We start from the raw sequence: 20,809 nt of genomic DNA, 5'->3' as shown, positions 1-20,809 counted from the left end.
GCAGGAGGAAGGAGACTTGAGGCGAGGCTTGGCAGGAGGCAGGAGACTTGAGACGAGGCTTGGCAGGAGACTTAAAGGAAGGTGAGGCGAGGCTTGGCAGGAGAATTGAGGCGAGGCGAGGCCAGTCTTGGCAGGAAGCTTGAGGCGAGGCGAGGCTTGGCAGGAGACTTGAGGTGAGGGGAGGCGAGACTTGGCAGGAGACTTGAGGCGAAGCAAGGCGAGGTTTGGCAGGAGGCAGGAGACGAGGTGAGGCTTGGCAGGAGACTTGAGGCGAAGCAAGGCGAGGCTTGGCAGGAGAATTGAGGTGAGGGGAGGCTTGGCAGGAGACTTGAGGTGAGGCGAGTCTTGGCAGGAGAATTGAGGCGAGGCGAGGCCAGTCTTGGCAGGAAGCTTGAGGCGAGGTGAGACTTGGCAGGAGAATTGAGATGAGGCGAGGCGAGGCTTGGCAGGAGGCAGGAGACTTGGGGCAAGGCGAGGCTTGGCAGGAGGTGAGGCTTAGCAGGAGGCAGGAGGCAGGAAACGAGGTGAGGAGAGGTTTGGCAGGAGGCAGGAGGCGAGGCGAGGCGAGGCGAGGCTTGGCAGGAGACAGAAGATGAGGCGAGGCGAGGCTTGGCAGGGGGCAGGAGACAAGGCGAGACAAGGCTTGGCAGGAGGCAGGAGACTTGAGGCGAGGCGAGGCTTGGCAGGAGGAAGGAGACTTGAGGCGAGGCTTGGCAGGAGGCAGGAGGCAGGAGACTTGAGGCGAGGCAAGGCGAGGCTTGGCAGAAGACTTGAGGGGAGGCGAGGCAAGGCTTGGCAAGAGACTTGAGGTGAGGCGAGGCTTGGCAGGAGACTTGAGGCGTGGCGAGGCAAGGCTTGGCAGGAGACTTGAGGTGAGGCGAGGCCTGGCAGGAGACTTGAGGCATGGCGAGGCGAGGCTTGGCAGGAGACTAGAGGCCAAGCGAGGCGAGGCGAGACTTGGCAGGAGACTTGAGGCGAGGCGAGGCGAGGATTGGCAGGAGACTTGAGGCGAAGCAAGGCGAGGCTTGGCAGGAGACTTGAGGCGAAGCAAGGCGAGGCTTGGCAGGAGAATTGAGGTGAGGGGAGGCTTGGCAGGAGACTTGAGGTGAGGCGAGTCTTGGCAGGAGGCTTGAGGCGAGGCTTGGCAGGAGACTTGAGGCGAAGCAAGGCTTGGCAGGAAACTTGAGGCGAGGTGAGGCGAGGCTTGGCAGGAGACGAGACGAGGCGAGGCTTGGCAGGGGACGTGAGGTGAGACTTGGCAGGAGACTTGAGGCCAGGTGAGGTGAGGCTTGGCAGGAGAATTGAGGCAAGGCTTGGCAGGAGACTTGAGGCGACGCGAGGCCTGCAGGATAGTTGAGATGAAACGAGGCCTGGCAGGACACTTGAGGTGAGGCGAGGCTTGGCAGGAGACTTGAGGCGAGGCGAGGCTTGGCAGGAGACTTGAGGCGAGGCGAGGCGAGGCTTGGCAGGAGACTTGAGGCGAGGCCTGGCAGGAGGCAGGAAGCAGGAGACTTGAGGTGACGCGAGGCTTGGCAGGAGGCAGGAGGCGAGGCGAGGCTTGGCAGGAGACTTGAGGCGAGGCGAGGCTTGGCAGGAGGCAGGAGACTTGTGGCGAGGCGAGGCTTGGCAGGAGGCAAGAGACTTGAGGCGAGCCGAGGCTTGGCAGGAGACATCAGGCGAGGCTTGGTAGGAGACATTAGGCGCGGCGAGGCGAGGCTTTGCAGGAGACTTGAGGCGAAGCGAGGCGAGGCTTGGCAGGAGGCAGGAGACTTGAGGTGAGGCTTGGCAGGAGACTTGAGGCGAAGCAAGGCGAGGCTTGGCAGGAGAATTGAGGTGAGGGGAGGCTTGGCAGGAGAATTGAGGCGAGGCGAGGCTTGGCAGGAGACTTGAGGCGAGGCGAGGCGAGGCTTGGCAGGAGACTTGAGGCGAGGCCTGGCAGGAGGCAGGAAGCAGGAGACTTGAGGTGACGCGAGGCTTGGCAGGAGGCAGGAGGCGAGGCGAGGCTTGGCAGGAGACTTGAGGCGAGGCGAGGCTTGGCAGGAGGCAGGAGACTTGTGGCGAGGCGAGGCTTGGCAGGAGGCAAGAGACTTGAGGCGAGCCGAGGCTTGGCAGGAGACATCAGGCGAGGCTTGGTAGGAGACATTAGGCGCGGCGAGGCGAGGCTTTGCAGGAGACTTGAGGCGAAGCGAGGCGAGGCTTGGCAGGAGGCAGGAGACTTGAGGTGAGGCTTGGCAGGAGACTTGAGGCGAAGCAAGGCGAGGCTTGGCAGGAGAATTGAGGTGAGGGGAGGCTTGGCAGGAGACTTGAGGTGAGGCGAGGCTTGGCAGGAAGCAGGAGACTTGAGGCGAGACAAGGCTTGGCAGGAGGAAGGAGACTTGAGGCGAGGCTTGGCAGGAGGCAGGAGACTTGAGACGAGGCTTGGCAGGAGACTTAAAGCAAGGTGAGGCGAGGCTTGGCAGGAGAATTGAGGCGAGGCGAGGCCAGTCTTGGCAGGAGGCTTGAGGCGAGGTGAGACTTGGCAGGAGAATTGAGATGAGGCGGGCGAGGCTTGGCAGGAGGCAGGAGACATGAGGCAAGGCGAGGCTTGGCAGGAGGCGAGGCTTGGCAGGAGGCAGGAGGCAGGAAACGAGGTGAGGAGAGGTTTGGCAGGAGGCAGGAGGCGAGGCGAGGCGAGGCGAGGCTTGGCAGGAGACAGAAGATGAGGCGAGGCGAGGCTTGGCAGGAGGCAGGAGACGAGGCGAGACAAGGCTTGGCAGGAGGCAGGAGACTTGAGGCGAGGCGAGGCTTGGCAGGAGGAAGGAGACTTGAGGCGAGGCTTGGCAGGAGGCAGGAGGCAGGAGACTTGAGGCGAGGCAAGGCGAGGCTTGGCAGAAGACTTGAGGGGAGGCGAGGCAAGGCTTGGCAAGAGACTTGAGGTGAGGCGAGGCTTGGCAGGAAGCAGGAGACTTGAGGCGAGACAAGGCTTGGCAGGAGGAAGGAGACTTGAGGCGAGGCTTGGCAGGAGGCAGGAGACTTGAGACGAGGCTTGGCAGGAGACTTAAAGCAAGGTGAGGCGAGGCTTGGCAGGAGAATTGAGGCGAGGCGAGGCCAGTCTTGGCAGGAGGCTTGAGGCGAGGTGAGACTTGGCAGGAGAATTGAGATGAGGCGGGCGAGGCTTGGCAGGAGGCAGGAGACATGAGGCAAGGCGAGGCTTGGCAGGAGGCGAGGCTTGGCAGGAGGCAGGAGGCAGGAAACGAGGTGAGGCGAGGTTTGGCAGGAGGCAGGAGGCGAGGCGAGGCGAGGCGAGGCTTGGCAGGAGACAGAAGATGAGGCGAGGCGAGGCTTGGCAGGAGGCAGGAGACGAGGCGAGACAAGGCTTGGCAGGAGGCAGGAGACTTGAGGCGAGGCGAGGCTTGGCAGGAGGAAGGAGACTTGAGGCGAGGCTTGGCAGGAGGCAGGAGGCAGGAGACTTGAGGCGAGGCAAGGCGAGGCTTGGCAGAAGACTTGAGGTGAGGCGAGGCAAGGCTTGGCAGGAGACTTGAGGTGAGGCGAGGCTTGGCAGGAGACTTGAGGCGTGGCGAGGCAAGGCTTGGCAGGAGACTTGAGGTGAGGCGAGGCCTGGCAGGAGACTTGAGGCATGGCGAGGTGAGGCTTGGCAGGAGACTAGAGGCCAAGCGAGGCGAGGCGAGATTTGGCAGGAGACTTGAGGCGAGGCGAGGCGAGGCGAGGCTTGGCAGGAGACTTGAGGCGAAGCAAGGCGAGGCTTGACAGGAGACTTGAGGCGAAGCAAGGCGAGGCTTGGCAGGAAGCAGGAGACTTGAGGCGAAGCAAGGCGAGGCTTGGCAGGAGAATTGAGGTGAGGGGAGGCTTGGCAGGAGACTTGAGGTGAGGCGAGTCTTGGCAGGAGGCTTGAGGCGAGGCGAGGCTTGGCAGGAGACTTGAGGCGAAGCAAGGCTAGGCTTGGCAGGAGAATTGAGGTGAGGGGAGGCGAGGCTTGGCAGGAGGCAGGAGACTTGAGGTGAGGCTTGGCAGGAGACTTGAGACGAAGCAAGGCGAGGCTTGGCAGGAGAATTGAGGTGAGCGGAGGCTTGGCAGGAGACTTGAGGTGAGGCGAGTCTTGGCAGGAGGCTTGAGGCGAGGCGAGGCCTGGCAGGAGACTTGAGGCAAGTCTTGGCAGGAGACTTGAGGCGAAGCAAGGCAAGGTTTGGCAGGAAGCAGGAGACTTGAGGTGAGACAAGGCTTGGCAGGAGGCAGGAGACTTGAGGCGAGGCGAGGCTTGGCAGGAGGAAGGAGACTTGAGGCGAGGCTTGGCAGGAGGCAGGAGACTTGAGACGAGGCTTGGCAGGAGACTTAAAGCAAGGCGAGGCGAGGTTTGGCAGGAGAATTGAGGCGAGGCGAGGCCAGTCTTGGCAGGAGGCTTGAGGCGAGGTGAGACTTGGCAGGAGAATTGAGATGAGGCGAGGCGAGGCTTGGCAGGAGGCAGGAGACTTGAGGCAAGGCGAGGCTTGGCAGGAGGCAGGAGGCAGGAAACGAGGTGAGGCGAGGTTTGGCAGGAGGCAGGAGGCGAGGCGAGGCGAGGCGAGGCTTGGCAGGAGACAGAAGATGAGGCGAGGCGAGGCTTGGCAGGAGGCAGGAGACTTGAGCCGAGACAAGGCTTGGCAGGAGGCAGGAGACTTGAGGCGAGGCGAGGCTTGGCAAGAGGAAGGAGACTTGAGGCGAGGCTTGGCAGGAGGCAGGAGGCAGGAGACTTGAGGTGAGGCAAGGCGAGGCTTGGCAGAAGACTTGAGGGGAGGTGAGGCAAGGCTTGGCAGGAGACTTGAGGCGTGGCGAGGCGAGGCTTGGCAGGAGACTTGAGGTGAGGCGAGGCCTGGCAGGAGACTTGAGGCATGGCGAGGCGAGGCTTGGCAGGAGACTAGAGGCCAAGCGAGGCGAGGCGAGACTTGGCAGAAGACTTGAGGCGAGGCGAGGCGAGGCGAGGCTTGGCAGGAGACTTGAGGCGAAGCAAGGCGAGGCTTGGCAGGAGACTTGAGGCGAAGCAAGGCGAGGCTTGGCAGGAGAATTGAGGTGAGGGGAGGCTTGGCAGGAGACTTGAGGTGAGGCGAGTCTTGGCAGGAGGCTTGAGGCGAGGCGAGGCCTGGCAGGAGACTTGAGGCAAGTCTTGGCAGGAGACTTGAGGCGAAGCAAGGCGAGGCTTGGCAGGAGGCAGGAGACTTGAGGTGAGGCTTCGTAGGAGACTTGAGGCGAAGCAAGGCGAGGCTTGGCAGGAGAATTGAGGTGAGGGGAGGCTTGGCAGGAGACTTGAGGTGAGGCGAGTCTTGGCAGGAGGCTTGAGGCGAGGTGAGACTTGGCAGGAGACTTGAGGTGAGGCGAGGCGAGGCTTGGCAGGAGGCAGGAGACTTGAGGTGAGGCGAGGCTTGGCAGGAGGCAGGAGACTTGAGGCGAGGCTTGGCAGGAGGAAGGAGGCAGGAGACTTGAGGTGAGGCGAGGCGAGGTTTGGCAGGAGACTTGAGGTGAGGCTTGGCAGGAGACTTGAGGGGAGGCTCGGCGAGGTTTGGCAGGAGACTTGAGTCGAGGCGAGGCTTGGCAGGAGACTTGAGGTGAGGCGAGGTTTGGAAGGAGACTTGAGGCGAGGCGAGGCGAGGCTTGGCAGGAGACTTGAGGCGAGGCGTGGCTTGGCAGGAGACTTGAGGCGAGGCTTGGCAGGAGGCAGGAGACTTGAGGCGAGCCTTGGCAGGAGGCAGGAGACGAGGCGAGGCGTGGCAGGAGGGTTGAGGCGAGGCGTGGCAGGAATGTTGAGGCGAGGCGTGGCAGGAGGATTGAGGCGAGGCATGGCAGGAGGCAGGAGGGTTGAGGCCAGGCGTGGCAGTTGGCAGGAGACTTGAGGCCAGGCTTGGCAGGAGACTTGAGGTTAAGCTTGGCAGGAGACGAGGCGAGAGTTGGCAGGAGACTTGAGGCGAGGCGAGGCTTGGCAGGAGACTTGAGGCGAGGCAAGGCGAGGTTTGGCAGGAGGCTTGAGGCGAGTTGAGGCCAGGCTTGGCAGGAGACTTGAGGCGAGTCGAGGCTAGGCTTGGCAGGAGACTTGAGGCGAGGCGAGGCCAGGCTTGGCAGGAGAATTGAGGCGAGGCGAGGCCAGGCTTGGTAGGAGACTTGAGGCGATGCGAGGCGAGGCTTGGCAGGAGACGAGGTGAGGCGAGGCTTGGCAGGAGGCAGGAGACTTGAGGTGAGGTGAGGCTTGGCAGGAGGCAGGAGTCGAGACGAGGCTTGGCAGGAGGCAGGAGACTTGAGGCGAGGCCTGGCAGGAGGCAGGTGACTTGAGGCGAGGTGAGGCGAGGCCTGGTAGGAGACTTGAGGTGAGGCTTGGCAGGAGACTTGAGGTGACGCGTGGCAAGAGACTTGAGGCCAGGCTTGGCAGGAGACTTGAGGCGAGGCTTGGCAGGCTCCTCCTGGGCAGGGCGCGGTTCACCAGCCGACAGAAGGAAGGGACAGGAAGGGACAGAACCAACCCCAGGTAACGGCAAGACGCCCTGGCTTACCTGGGCGGAGCCAAGGGAAAGGAAGGGAGCTAGGCACAGGGTGGCTCCAGGACAAGACTGCAGGCGAGACGAGGCAAGGCTTCTGGCAAAGCAAGGCGAGATGAGAACTTCAGGCGAGGTGAGAGTTACCGGCAAGACAAGGCAGGGCTTCAGGCGAGGAAACAGAAGGCAGAGCAGGGGATATAAGGAGTAAGGACAAGAACAATCCAGCAGCCATGCCTGGGTCTCTGAAGGGATTTATGCAGCCAGCCCCAATGAGCATCGGCTGCCTCAATTAGCTCAACAAGACAGAAACAGGGTAGATTGGAAAACCTGGAGCAAGGGTCGATGGACTGGACCATGAACCGGAATATGGACTTCACGGACTGGACCATGACACTAATAGGTGGTTGCTTTGCAGAACATCCACTTTTCAGTCTGCAAATGTGAACTATCTCACTAATTCAGTTGCCTACCATGATAACTCAAGTTAAAGTTTATTGTCATCTGACTGTACATATCTACAACCAAACAAAACAATGTTCCTCCAGACCACGGATCACCCACAATGCATATATCACTTAGAACACACAAAAATAAATATTACCATAAATAAGTTAATAAAATATAATTCAAAATGCATATGTAGTGCACAGATCAGGTAAACAGTAAACAGCTTGTTGTCCTGGTGAGAGACCTTGGTGGTGGCAAGGTATTCATTAGTCTCACAGCCTGAGGGAAGATATGCATGTAGCACATGGACCCTCTCGGTTTCCTTCTTTTCACAAACAAACTTCTTTCCCCCAACTAACCATTGCCCGCACATAAATAATAATCGTTGTGATATTTTTCCTAAACAGATGAAAGATCAATCAGAAATTTTAATCCTGTTTCTCTCTTCCTAATATTGCTTGAGCTGCTAAGTGTTTTCAGCATTTACCGTTTCACTCCAGGACCATAATTTGGCCTATTATATGTACACTAGCATAAGAAATATTACGCAGGCTAATCCAACTTTCCAGTTCTTGATCCACAGACATATAGGTTATGGTGCATGCCTCTGTCATCCTTTCCGTCAAAGAGTTACAAACCCCCATAGAAACCCCTTGGTGAAAGAAAGTTCTCTTCATTCCATCTTTAATCCTCTCACAATTGTTCCAGTGGTGCCTCCTATATGTGTGATTATTTCGATAATAAATTTCAATATTTTTAAGTTTTTTGACCAGTTATTCAGAACTTTTCATAATCCACCGAATGGATCTGCCTGTTAGGATTTTGTATGAAGCCCAAATGATGGTCAGGGAGGTTTGATTGCTACCAAATAAATCATGTTAATTCAAGTATTTCAAGTAATTTTGTCATTCATTAAAGAAAGAAGGTGAGATGCAAATGCTGGGAGGCAAATTAGTCTTTGTTGAATATTGTAACTTGGCTCAATGCTTTTCCAATCCTTTCAATAGCCTCACTGAATCCCAGTTAGGAATAGGAAAAATGGAATGGTGGACGATGCTTGATGGGCTGAATGGCCTAATGTCGTGGCCCAGTAGCATAGTGATTAGCACAATGCTTTAAAGGCAACCCAGGTTCAATTCCCGCCGCTTTCTGTAAGGAGTTTGTACTTTCTCCCCATGACTGCGTGGGTTTCCTCCGGGTGCTCCAGTTTCCTCCCACAGACCAGACATACTGGTTGGAAGGGTAATTGACCATTGTAAATTGTCCAGAGATTGGTCTAGGATTAACTTGGGGGAATTGGTGGACGGCGTAACTCGAAGAGCTGGAAGAGCTTGTTCCACGCGGTATCTCAATAAATATATATATAAATAAATTATGCTCCTATACCTTATGGTTTTATGGAACACCTGCTGACTTGCCCAACATGTTGCCATCACCCATGTTCGAGAGCAAAACAAGAATGAAACTAGAACTTACTATAATAAATTTTGTTTTTTATTAGTAGGTAATAAAGAAATTCAATTAATATTTTCAAATAGTTTCATTCTAATGTCAGCATCATCTATTCATTATGAAAAGATTAAACAAAGATATCTTACCAAGTGCCTGAATTCCACAGAGAGACTCCCATTGACTGATTCTTCCATATTCATTACTTTGGTATTCGTGCCTAATATATTAAATTTGCGATATCTGTAAAGAGAGTGCATCATTTCAATACATTCTGTCAATCTTAACTTATTTTGTGAGATAAGAAGGATTTCTAATTTTATTTTGCATACCCTCTTGCTGTTGAACTCTCCCTGAAAAAGAAAGGAAGTGAATGAGAATGATTTCAAGGAAATAATTAAAATACGATTTATTTGATTGTAAACTTGTCTTACTTGTCAATTGTAGCTTTCACTTTTAGCTGGTAGTTTAACTCAGGTAGTTTCACTAAAAACCTAAAAAGAGAAAAAGGAAAACCTACATTTATTTAGTGCCATGTCCCATGTACTTTATGTAAATGATTTAATAGGAAGTATCAGTTAAGTTATGGACAACTAGTTCCCACAGATAGCAATATGATAATGTCCAGATATGTTTTTCTTTTGATTAAAGGATAATATTAGTTAGTATATTCTTAGTGTTAACTATGTTTTTTCAGGAATACTCTTCTACACTTTTTTCAAAATAGTGTAAGTGGATATGTACTTTTATTTATGTAGACAGACTCAGTAGTTACACTTAGCTGTTAGATCAGAATGCTTGCAAAACGGAGACAGCAGAGATTCTGTACATGCTGGAAATATTCAGCAACACACAAGATGTTGGAGGAACTCAACAGGTCAGGTAGTATTTATGGAGTGATTGATAGTATTGTTATGCTGAGTTACTACAGTGTTTTGCATGTGTTGCTTGTAAAACTGAGTCCAGACTTCAAAAACCAATACTCTTTTCTGAGCTCTATCCTGGAAAGAGGTGGACAGAGGAAAAGATTTCAACGATTTTTCCACATTAGTCTCATGAGGCAGATCATAACCCATAGAACTGCAGTGAAAAAAGTCATCCACAATTCCAATGGACAACTTAAGAAGCATATGATTTGCTCAGTGTTATATTCCAATGGACAATTTAAGAAGCATATGATCTGCTTGGTGTTATACTGGCGTGTCAGTCCACAATTCTGCATTCAAATATTTGCAGTAGAACTCCAATCAGAAGGCAACTTTGGCAAGTGTTTTAATTTCATATTGATATCACATCATCTCCTGCAATGGTTTGCATAAATTTGAAGTACTTTCATCCTAAGCTGGTGCAGCATGTCAATAAGGCCGCCCCAGTCTATGCTTTATATCTCTACCTTTTTTGCTCCCTTTGCAACATAAAGTAGTGTGTCAATCTTACCAATACAGGTCCAAATACTATAATGCAAAACAAAGGCAACCCAATCAATATTTTCAGAAAACCTGTCCTTATACATCAGAGACAGCTTATACATAGAAACTGACTCAGTCATTTCCCATTCTTGCTCTGTAACACCAGCTCAAATTGATCAGAAGGGCTAAAAGATGTCACAGTATTCCAAAGAGTACAGTGATAGAGGAAGGCTCAGATTTGGGTGCCACAGTAGTGTGTAGCAATTAGTGTGATGCTATTACAGCTCAGGCCATGGAGATTTCCAATGTCAGCTGTAAGGAGTCTGCATGTTTTCCCTGTGGAATGGGTGGGCTTTCCCCTGGGTGCTCCCGTTACGTCTCACAGCCCAAAGATGTACCGGGTGGGTTAGTTGGTCATCGTAAATTGTTCCATGGTTAGATTAGGGTTAAATTGGGGTTGTCGGAGGTTGCTGGGGTGGTGCGGCTCAAAGGGATGGAAGGGCCTATGCCATGCTGTATCACAAAACAAACAAACAAATAAATAAATAAATAGATTTAATCAGTCTCAGTAGGACTGGCACAAGGTTAAAGATCATTATAGATTGCCAGACAAAAGAAATGTTTTAGGATGAATTGTTTCCAGCCAGGACTCTGAAGATAAATACACACAGAACCTAAGCTGCCCTAGGGGTAGCAGTGGGTGGTTGGCAGGTCTAGGTTTTCACACAGAGTGGCATGCCAACCACTAGCGGGTACAAATTAAGTGCCCCTCCCTGAGTCCCAAACTCTGAATGGAATCACATCAGAAGTTAGTCGTGGGCCAAATCCAGGCCTTAGTGCAGATATCATAAATTCATCTTTGGTCCAATGGTATTAGGTACCCAATGCGCTTGCCTCCTGATGTGTGCCTGCCATTAGAAGTGAACAAAAGATGACCAATACTGTGTTGATATCATACTGGCAATCATCCCGTGCACTTACTTAAAGAGAAACTTCAACTCAGCATTATTCCATTTGTCATAAAGAAGCTCACCTTATCTTGACAGTAAATTGTACTCCTGTTTTTAGGACCATCGCTCTCTGTGGATGAGTTGGCATACAAGGCTGTCTCTCCACCACAAAAGAACTAAGGATAATGGAAAAAGAGAAAGCTTTATCATCTTTCTCAAGAATATCAACATCAGTTGAAAGCAACTTAAGACCTGTGTCTCGTTAATCTATTAACATTAAATATCAGGCTTTGAAATATTATTATCAAGTGTACAACTCTATTTCACTTTCCCATTATTAAACAGGATGATTTAACAGTTCGTGGGTTGACATCAATAAAGATGCTACCAATGTGGTTGATTTAGTGATCAGAAGAATCAGGCCTGTACTTGAACACTATCCCAGAGAATGTAACGTATTTCTATTTTGGACAAGGAAGAAAATGGATGCAATTGTGGTGCTTTTCACTACTCGATAGCTTGCCTATGTTTATAGCTTGGATTATGGATGAAGAATTTTGTACAAATCCATCTGGTTATAAAGGTAGAAGTCACTACCTTCAGAGGAAATGAGAAAAGCATTTGTTTTAAATAGAAGTAATTTATACCGACAAATTAATTAGTCATTGCACTTTTGAGCACAGTGATGTGGTTGTATCTCTAACTTTTCCCATGATATTTTGAATCACTTTTAGTTGGGTTATGTGCAGTTAGTTGAGTATAAAGTGACCAAAGTAATTTGTACTTCTTTATTGTCATTTTATTATGAAATTATGAAATTTCTATTGTTGACTATGTGCACTGTTAATGCTGCTTTGGTCCAATCTACTCAGTCACAAGTCTGTAATGTGAGAGTAGATATCACGGAATGCATCATCTGTGGATTCACTGAACAAATATAAAAGAGACAGAAGCTAATTTAGTCAGTTGCTTGTCCTGTTCTGAGGAATGGGAAAAGCTCTCCAGTGAAATATTACTGGGCCTGCATTTGTAATATGTGCAATTACAGAATCAGAATCAGGTTTATTATCAGGGACTTATCTGACATGAAACTTGTTGCTTTGTAGCATTAGTACAATGCAAAGACATAAAATTACTATGAATTACAAATAAATAAGTTGGGCAAAAAAAAAAGAATGATGTGGTGCTGGACCTTTCAGAAATCTGATGAAGGAGAGGAAAAAGCTGGTCCTGAATCATTCAGTGCTGGTCCTCAGGCTCCTGTGACTCTGCCCTGATGGCAGTAACAAGAAGAGTGCATATCCCTGGTGTGAGGCTCCTTAATGCTGAATGCCATCTTCTTGAGGCATCACCTCTTGAAGATGTCCTTGATGGTGTGGAGGGTTGTTCCTGTGATGGAACTGGCTAGGTCTACAACCCTCTGCAATCTCCTATGATCCTGTGAATTCGAGCCTCCACACCAGGCTGTGATGCAACCAGTCAGAACACTCCCCATTGTACATCTAAAGAAATTCGCAAGAGTCTTCAGTGACATAGCAAATCTCCTCAAACTCCTAATGAAGTTGAACCACTAGTGTGCCTTCTTCATGACTGCATCAATGTTCATACAGATTACATACACAGTCGTGATTTTAATGAAGTAAAGAAAATAAAGGAAATCTAATAGGTTAGAAAATTATTTTCATCTTTCACATGATGTTCAGATAATTCCAAGGTGCTATGCATCAATAAAGTTACTTCATTATGCAGTCACTGTTGTAACGTAGAAAGCATTGAAATCCCATTCACAAATTTGCCAATGGCACCACAGTCGTGGCAGAGTCTTGGACAATGACGAGGCAGATTAAGTCAGCTGCTTGAATGGTGTTGTAACAACAGCCGTGCACTCATTGTCAGCAAGGCTGAGGAAGTGACTGTGGACTTCAGGAGGGGAATTCAGATGAACACATACCTGTCCTGTCCCTGCTGGAGGGTCTCCAGTGGAAAGGTTGAACAGCTTCAGCTTCCTAGGTGTCAACGTCTCAAAGGATCTATCCTGTACCCCGCACATGGATGCAATGATGAAGGTGCATCAGAATCTCTACTTTCTTAGAAGTATAAGGAGGTTTTGTATGGCATGGAAGAATATGACAAGGTTTTACAAATGTACAGTGGAAAGCATTCTGACAGGTTGCATCACAGTCATATGGAAATTACCACACACAAGAATGCAAAAGGCTACAAAGAGTGGTGAACTCAGCCAGTTCCAACACAGGTCCAGCTCTCCCCATTATCAGGAACATTTAAAAGAGGCAACATCACAGAAAGGTGGCATCCATCACAAAGGACCTGCACCATGCAGGCTGTGCCGTCTGCTCTATATTGGTATCAGGTAGGAGGTACAAGAGCCTGAAGATCTACATTCAACAACTGCCATCATATCTGTCAACTGACATGAAAAACCTTGACACCATCTTGGACTATATTTTCTTCTCCATTCTTAATCTTGCACTAGTATTGCTATGTTGACTTTGTTGTTTACTTTGCTGACATGTTCGTATATTTGATGTTCATTCAAGTTTATGTGAAATTATGTTTGTCCTTGTCTTGTAATGTACTGTGCCTGCTGTTGCCAAAAGCTAACTTTCATGGCATTTACAACCTGTGCATGCGTGCCCATGGTACCAATAAACTTGAATTTAACAACCTTCCTTTCAAATGTTAATCCCCTCAAAAGAAACATGATCCTATCAACTATTTTGGAAATGTTAATGTTTGGTCAAAATACTGAGAATCCCTTGTTCCTCTCTGAAAGAGTGTCATAGGATTATTCAAATTCAATTGAATTCTGAATGACAGTGTCTTCAAACATGCAACACTCCTTGTCAAGTCTTGACAATTATTGAACTGATCCAGTGTGGCCAACTGAACTACACAGGACATAGTTCTCAATATCCACAGATTTTGTTTATTTTTTCAAATCTATAGAGAAGCAACTAAGGAAAACTAAAACTGAGGCTTTTTCCCCTTGTGGATGAAGTCTGTGACATCCAAGAGTGAGGCCAAGATCATTCAAACATGTAAGGTTATCATGATCCCTCTGCATTCCAGGATGAACCAAAGTAATAGGCCCATTTGGAAGCTGTGAGGAGGCTTTGATTCAAAGGCTCATCTCACCAGTTCAGGAAACTAATATTTCCTGCCTGATTTGTGATAGGAAAAGCTCCAGCCTAGGCTGAGTCACAGTCCAGTAATTTTCCTGCAGCTGTATCTATCAGAAAAAAAGAACACGGAAAGTGGACGCCGGAACTGAAACTTCTGAATAACACTAAAAAAAGTTGCTTTTTTGTTTTAATAATTTTTCGTACCTTTTGATGAAACTGTAAATTAAGATGTTCACTCTTTCCTCCAAATGAGGTCTTTGCAGAGGCATTGGATCTCCATCATAGGTCACTTTCTGCAGCAGCTCCTCTAGCTTTTTTAGCTGTCTTCTGACCTGAAATAAGCTCTCTGCAAACAATGTAAACCTAATTCAAAAGAATTTACAGCATTCATCCCAATAACCAAGCAAAGCACAAAACATTTCAAGTAACTCTGGTACTTGGTACTTTACCAATTCTGCAGCTGATCAAGGCACGTATTGTGTGGACCTCCTATGCAGGCAATTTGCTGCCGTCGTTTCCAATCTGTTAGCTCTTCAAACAGTTGTCTGTTCATTAGGAAATCCATTTGGTTTAACAGCTCTGTAATCTTATGGAGTACCTCCTGCACCACACAAAGATATAGCCATGAACATGAGAAAGTCTGCCGTTGCTGGAAATCCAAAGCAACACACACAAATTGCTGGAGGAACTCAGCAGGTCAGGCAGCAGCTATGGAAATGAATAAGAGTTGACGTTTCGGGCTGAGACCTTTCTTCAGGACTGGAAAAGAAAGAGGAAGATGCCGGAATGAAAAGGTGGGGGGAAGAGGAAGGAGGATAGCTAGAAGGTGATAGGTGAAGTCAGGTGGGCAGCAAAGATAAAGGGCTGGAGAGGAAGGAATCTGATAGGATGGGAGAGTGGAACACAGGAGAATGGGAAGGAGGTGAGCCGGGGGAGGTGATAAGCATATGAGAAGAAATTAGAGGCCAGAGTGGGGGATTAGTAGAAGAGGGAAGAGGGAGAGAATTTTTTATATCAGAGGAAAAATCGATATTCACGTCATCAGGTTGGAGGCTATTCAGAAGGAATATAAGGTGTTGCTTCTCCACCCTGAACATTGCCTCATCTTAGCAGAAGAGAAGGCCAAGGATGGATTTGTTGGAACAGGAATGGGAATTGGAATTAAAATGTTTCGCCACTAGGAGGTTCTACTTTTGGAGGTGGAGTGGAGGTGCTCAACGAAGCCCCCCCCCCCCCCCAGTTTACTATGGTCTCACCAATGCAGAGGAGGCTGCATTTAGAGCACTGGACACAATAGATGACACCAGCAGATGCGCATGTGATGTGTTACCTCACCTGGAAGGATTGTTTGGGAAAGGGAGGGGGTGAGTGGGCAGGTGTAACACTTTGGGTGCTTGCAGGGTTAAGTGCCTGGAGGGAGATTAGTGGGGGAGGGATGAATGGACAAGGGAATCGCAGAGGGAGCAATCTCTGTGGGAAGTGGAGTGAGGTGGGGAGATAATGACATGTTTGGTGGTAGGATCACTTTGGAGATGGTGAAAATTGTGGAGGGTGATGTGTTGGGTACGGAGGCTCACGGGGTGGTAGGTAAGAACAAGAGGAATTCTATCACTGTTATTGCAGTGGGAAGATGGGGTGACCTGGATGTTTGGGAAATGGAGGAAATGCGGGTGAGGTCAGCATCAACAGTGGAGGAAGGGAAACCCTATTCATTGAAGGAGGAGGACACCTCTGATGTTCTGGAAAGGAAAACCGCATCCTGGCGACAGAAGTGGTAGAGATGAGGGAACTGAGAAAAGGAAGATTTGGCCATGAGAAGGATCATAAAATCCATCTTGGAATCTTGAACTAGCCTACTTTCTGTTTTAGTTAAAATTCTCAGAACTATTTCAGTTATGAAACCCTAAACTGTAAACATTTTCCATAAATAAGCTTGATATATTTATAAAGAAAATGTGCTCTTCATCAGTACTCCCAGTGAACTTTCCAACTACATTGTTGCTGAACTTCATTGAACTTTTTGCCCTAAATTAAAAAGCACCGTTGAAGAAGTCAGACATTCGAAACTGAAGGCCTTATTTTGCTGCCTTCTTCAGCTACACTGCTATCAATCACAGCTTCGATATTATTTTGTAAAATGCTACAATTCAAACATTGTCTACACCTTCACTTAAGTTTTCATGGCTGTTAAGTAGATCAGGTTGCCTGTACTAATAAATGTGTGTTCTGAGCAGAATACCCTGCCTGGTTTAACAATTACCTCAAGGACAATCGATTGCTCATGGCAGAATACGTAGGCTACCCATCACGCGTTCTCAGCCTCTTCTGAAGGATAGGAAATGATGCAACAACAAGCTAATGAACATAGATTAAACTCCTTGTTTGTTTGTAGCTCATCTGTTGATTTGAACTCAAAATCTACAGCCTGGTAGAAAGGAAATTCAAATTAAAACCAATTCAGACTGAGGCAGCAAATTTTTCTGAGGATTATAGTAAAACCATTTGCCCTCTTAGAATAAAACCTGGACACTTTGTCTTGGTGTACTGATTCTTCCAGATTACTTAAGGTTGGCCTGCATAGATATTTTGAATATGATTTCCCTGTTTGTAAGGAGAGATGAATGGGGATTTGGGAAAACCCTATCCATGTAGAAAAAGGCAAGGTAGTGCTTTTATTGAGCCAATGGTACTTCACCTTTCGTTTATGATCCAGCTGATTGAGCATGCCCTGTAACCGAAAAACCTCTTCCTTCATGTGAACGCTGTTTCTATCACTGTGTTCTGAGAAAATTTAAAAAGAAACAAAGTCAACCTCTCATAAAACTAAATGGAAGACATTGGTATCAATTAAGTATCCAATACAGTAAGTGTATACCCATAATTTCCAGTCAGTTTGTGCCAATAATTGGACTAATTTGGCAGACACGCAGAACAAATTTAAGGGAATGGATGCTCGTTGGAGTGGCAATTCCCATTAGTTGATCGGTGATGACTTCAGAGGACCAGCAGGCCTCATGTAAAGTGGGTGAATCTTATTCTGATGACTGCTGAAAACCTCCAGTTGAGGAGACACTGATGACTTTGCTTTCTTCATTTGGTTCCAAATGGTGATCTTGCTAAAGTGATGATGCTCAAACAGTTGGCAAAGCCACAAAGTTCATGCATAAAAATAATAATGCCCAAAATCTCCCACACTGCTGCAGAAGAGCTATTGAGATAAATCTCTGTGCCTGGATGCACTCCCAGTTGTACCACGATGAAGAAGGTTATACTGAGCTGTGTGCACAAGATTATTTTTGCCTTCTGCTGACACCCACTGCAATGGCTGGTGCATTGGCCATTGGCAAAACACTCACACACGTTAGGCTGTTCTGTTCTTTGCTTGTGAAATCCTAGCTACTAAAAGAATGGGAATAGTATTAATGATTCACTTGACAGAAATTAGAAACATAGAAACATAGAAAACCTACAGCACATACAGGCCCTTTGGCCCACAAAGTTGTGCCGAACATGTCCCTACCTTAGAAATTACTAGGGTTACCTATAGCCCTCTATTTTTCTAAGTTCCATGTACCTATCCAAAAGTCTCTTAAAAGACCTTATTGTATCCGCCTCCACCACCGTTGCCGGCAGCCCATTCCACGCACTCACCATTCCCTGCGTAAAAAACTTACCCCTGACATCTTCTCTATACCTGCTCCCAAGCACCTTAAACCTGTGCCCTCTTGTGGCAGCCATTTCAGCCCTGGGAAAAAGCCTTTGACTATCTACACGATCAATGCCTCTCATCATCTTATAAACCTCTATCAGGTCATCTCTCATCCTCCGTCGCTCCAAGGAGAAAAGGCCGAATTCATTCAACCTGTTTTCATAAGGCATGTTGCCCAATCCAGGCAACATCCTTGTAAGTCTCCTCAGCATCCTTTCTATGGTTTCCACATCCTTCCTGTAGTGAGGCGACCAGAACCGAGCACAGTACTCCAAGTGGGGTCTGACCAGGGTCCTATATAGCTGCAACATTACCTCTCGGCTCCTAAATTCTATTCCATGATTGATGAAGGCCAATTGAAAGATACAGATTGAGCTTCAATTTCATACTCTTCCCTGTTATGTTTTAAACTAATTTTATGGATTCTTGCTCTTGTTTCAAGCCATCACAATCTTTGCCAACTCCATCCAACATATTCCTTTAAATTTCACATTGTCATACATTGGCTGAATGGTCTACTCTTGCCATTGTGTTACTGCAGCTATATGATTTTGAAACTTCAGCATAAATTATTGTATAATTTCTCAAATTCACATTGAGAATATATGTATATGCACATACATACCTGTATGCATATTTTATATATATAATTATCTAGAATATATCTTTAATTGTAAAATACCGTCGGCCTGAAACATGCTCCTCTCTCCAGGGATGCTGCCTGACCCACTGAGCATTTTCCGTTTTAAGACCATAAGACTATTAACAAACAGCAGCAGGAGCCCCTCGAGCTTTCTCTCTGCCACTCAGTAAGATCATGACTGATTTAAGTCTCCTCTACTTTCCTACTCTAACCCCACAAACTTTGATTACCGTAGTGGTTTAAAACATACTCAGATTTGATGATTTAAGCTTCATAGTCTTTTGGGGCAAGGAAAAACTCAACATCCCTTTGAGAGAAAAAATGTTTCCCTTTCTCAGTCTGAAAAGGACACCCCTTATTCTAAGACCTTCCTCTGGGTCTGGGCTCTCCCCTGAAGGGAAGCATTCTCCCTTTTACCCTCTCAAGCCCCCCAAACAAGAACTTTGTATACTTCAATTATAAAGACAACCCCTTCAAATTTGGGACTACCTCAGTGAATTTTCCCTGAATTGCATCGAGTGAAAATATATTGTTTCTTAAATAAAAAGGCCAGAACTGTACACATTACTCTAGACTTGACACATCGGTGGCATGTATAGTGTAGTAAGGTTTGCCTTACTACAGAAGTTTTATACTCTAAACCTTTGAATAAAATACGAGCATTCCATGAGGCTTCCCATTTACCTGCTGCACCTATATGCTAGCTTTCTGTACTTCATGTATGACGACTCCCTAATCCCTTGGTTATGCAGCTTTCAGCAGACTTTCTCTATTTAAATAATAATCTGTTCTTCCTTCCAAAGTGAGCTACATCCTATTTTCACATTATACTCCATTTGCCAGCTTTTTCAGTTCATTCAACCTATCAATATCAAATCTTTCCATAAATTTTTATGTCACAGCGAATTTGATGACTAGATTTGGCTCCTGTCTCCAAGTCACTAATACCTAGTGTAAACACTGCAGTCCCAGCTCTCTTTCCTGCAGCATTCCACGCTACAAGCTACCAATCTGAAAATTACCCCCCCCATCTCTCCTGACAGCTTCATGTTAGTTAGCTAATCCTGCTAACACTAGGAGTTAATCCTCCAACACCAAGAGTCCTTGTCTTGTGATTTAACCTGTAGTGTGGCACTCTGTTAAAATTCAAAACATTACTGATACCCAACTATCCACTTTGGTTGATACTTCCTCAGGTGTGACCTCCCCTTCATGAACCAGGTTGACTCTACTTGATCTGATTATGACTTTCCAAAAATAATAACTGATTCCAAAAATATATGTTAGGTCAACCAGCTTGAAGCTGCCTACTTTGTACAGTAACGCCAACCCTTTTTAAATAAGGGTATCACCTTGGCAATCATTTCATCCCACTCCAGAATCTAAAGATTTTCGGAAGATTACATCCAATGTATTCTCTATCCCTGTGGACTTTTCTTTTAGGATCCTAGGATGTAGACTCTCAGGTACCTTTATCCCCATTCATTTGCCTGATACCAAGTCTCCAGTGGAAGTACCACAATTCATGGTACTTAATTCCATCACTGCACATTTTAATATCAATGGGATTAATAGAATATTCATAGTATATTCTACCAGAAAGACTGAAGATGTGTTTTATTTCTAATTATATCGAACCACAGTTTGGGTAAGTCTTACTGACAGCGTCTTTGCTAAATCGCAAAAGCAGCACTCTCCTAGCCCATTCCTAAATAAAGATATAAAACTTTATCATAAAATGGTGTCATTTGAAATACAGCATACAGTTTTGGTAGCCCTACTTTTGGAGGATGCCATTAAACTGGAAAGAGTGCAAAAAAAAACAATTTAGAAAGGTGTTACCAGGACTGGAGGGGATGAATTCTAAGGAGAAGCTGGATAAGCTAGATTTTTTTTCTCCTCTCAAGTGTAGGAGGCTGAGGGATAACCTTACAGAGGTTTGTAAAATTATGAGGGGAATAGGTAAGTTCAAAAGCCACAATCTTTTCCCCAGTGTAGTTAAGTCTAAAACAAGAAGCCATAGGTTTAAAGTGAGAGAGGAAAGATATAAAAGGAACCTAAGAGGCATTTTTTCCCTCACTGAGGGTGCTGTATATATGGAATGAGCTACCAGAGGAAGAGATAGAGGCTGGGACAATTATAATGGTTAAAAAACATTTGGACAGGCACACGGACTTAAGGGCCAAATGAAAGCAAATGGGACTAACTCTGTTAGGCAGCTTGGTCAGTGTGGATGAATCGAGACAAAGAGCTTGTTTTAAATGGTGTACAAGTCTATGACTATAATTAAATGCCAATCAAATTAAATTGCAATTATCATAGACATCAGAATTTCACTGCGCTGTTATTCATTTTAAAAATTACCTTGTGTTTGTAGTGTCTTATATCTGAAATCAAACTCATCCTGCAGGTCCTCAAGGTATTTTACGTCTTGTTCCACAAACTGTTTATGAGGGGGGAAAAAAACAAAATAAACTATGGTTATTCAGATCTATGGCATTATTATATACTGCATATGTTTCAAGTTATTCTCATGCAGTGGCCTGTCCTTCCACCAAGATA

The 20,809-nt window shown here is 47.2% G+C and overlaps 1 protein-coding gene across 3 annotated transcripts in view; it reads right to left on the bottom strand.

Annotated features, from left to right (window-relative positions):
* The window catches only part of LOC134348501 (signal transducer and activator of transcription 4-like), a 237,459-nt gene that overhangs the window by 162,829 nt on the left and 53,821 nt on the right, over positions 1 to 20,809 (bottom strand). For all 3 annotated transcript variants that reach the window (XM_063051973.1, XM_063051974.1, XM_063051975.1), the window contains 8 exons: positions 20,612 to 20,690; positions 16,591 to 16,676; positions 14,345 to 14,496; positions 14,100 to 14,258; positions 10,836 to 10,928; positions 8,828 to 8,887; positions 8,726 to 8,746; positions 8,543 to 8,636 (listed from right to left, as the gene is read on the bottom strand). In XM_063051973.1, coding sequence (XP_062908043.1) covers positions 8,543 to 8,636; positions 8,726 to 8,746; positions 8,828 to 8,887; positions 10,836 to 10,928; positions 14,100 to 14,258; positions 14,345 to 14,496; positions 16,591 to 16,676; positions 20,612 to 20,690 — 744 coding nt within the window. The remainder of the gene's footprint in view (positions 1 to 8,542; positions 8,637 to 8,725; positions 8,747 to 8,827; positions 8,888 to 10,835; positions 10,929 to 14,099; positions 14,259 to 14,344; positions 14,497 to 16,590; positions 16,677 to 20,611; positions 20,691 to 20,809) is intronic.

The sequence above is a fragment of the Mobula hypostoma genome, chromosome 6 (genome assembly GCF_963921235.1).
Source record: "Mobula hypostoma chromosome 6, sMobHyp1.1, whole genome shotgun sequence".
Classification (NCBI taxonomy): Eukaryota; Metazoa; Chordata; class Chondrichthyes; order Myliobatiformes; family Myliobatidae; genus Mobula; species Mobula hypostoma.
This window is presented reverse-complemented; position numbering and strand designations above follow the sequence as displayed.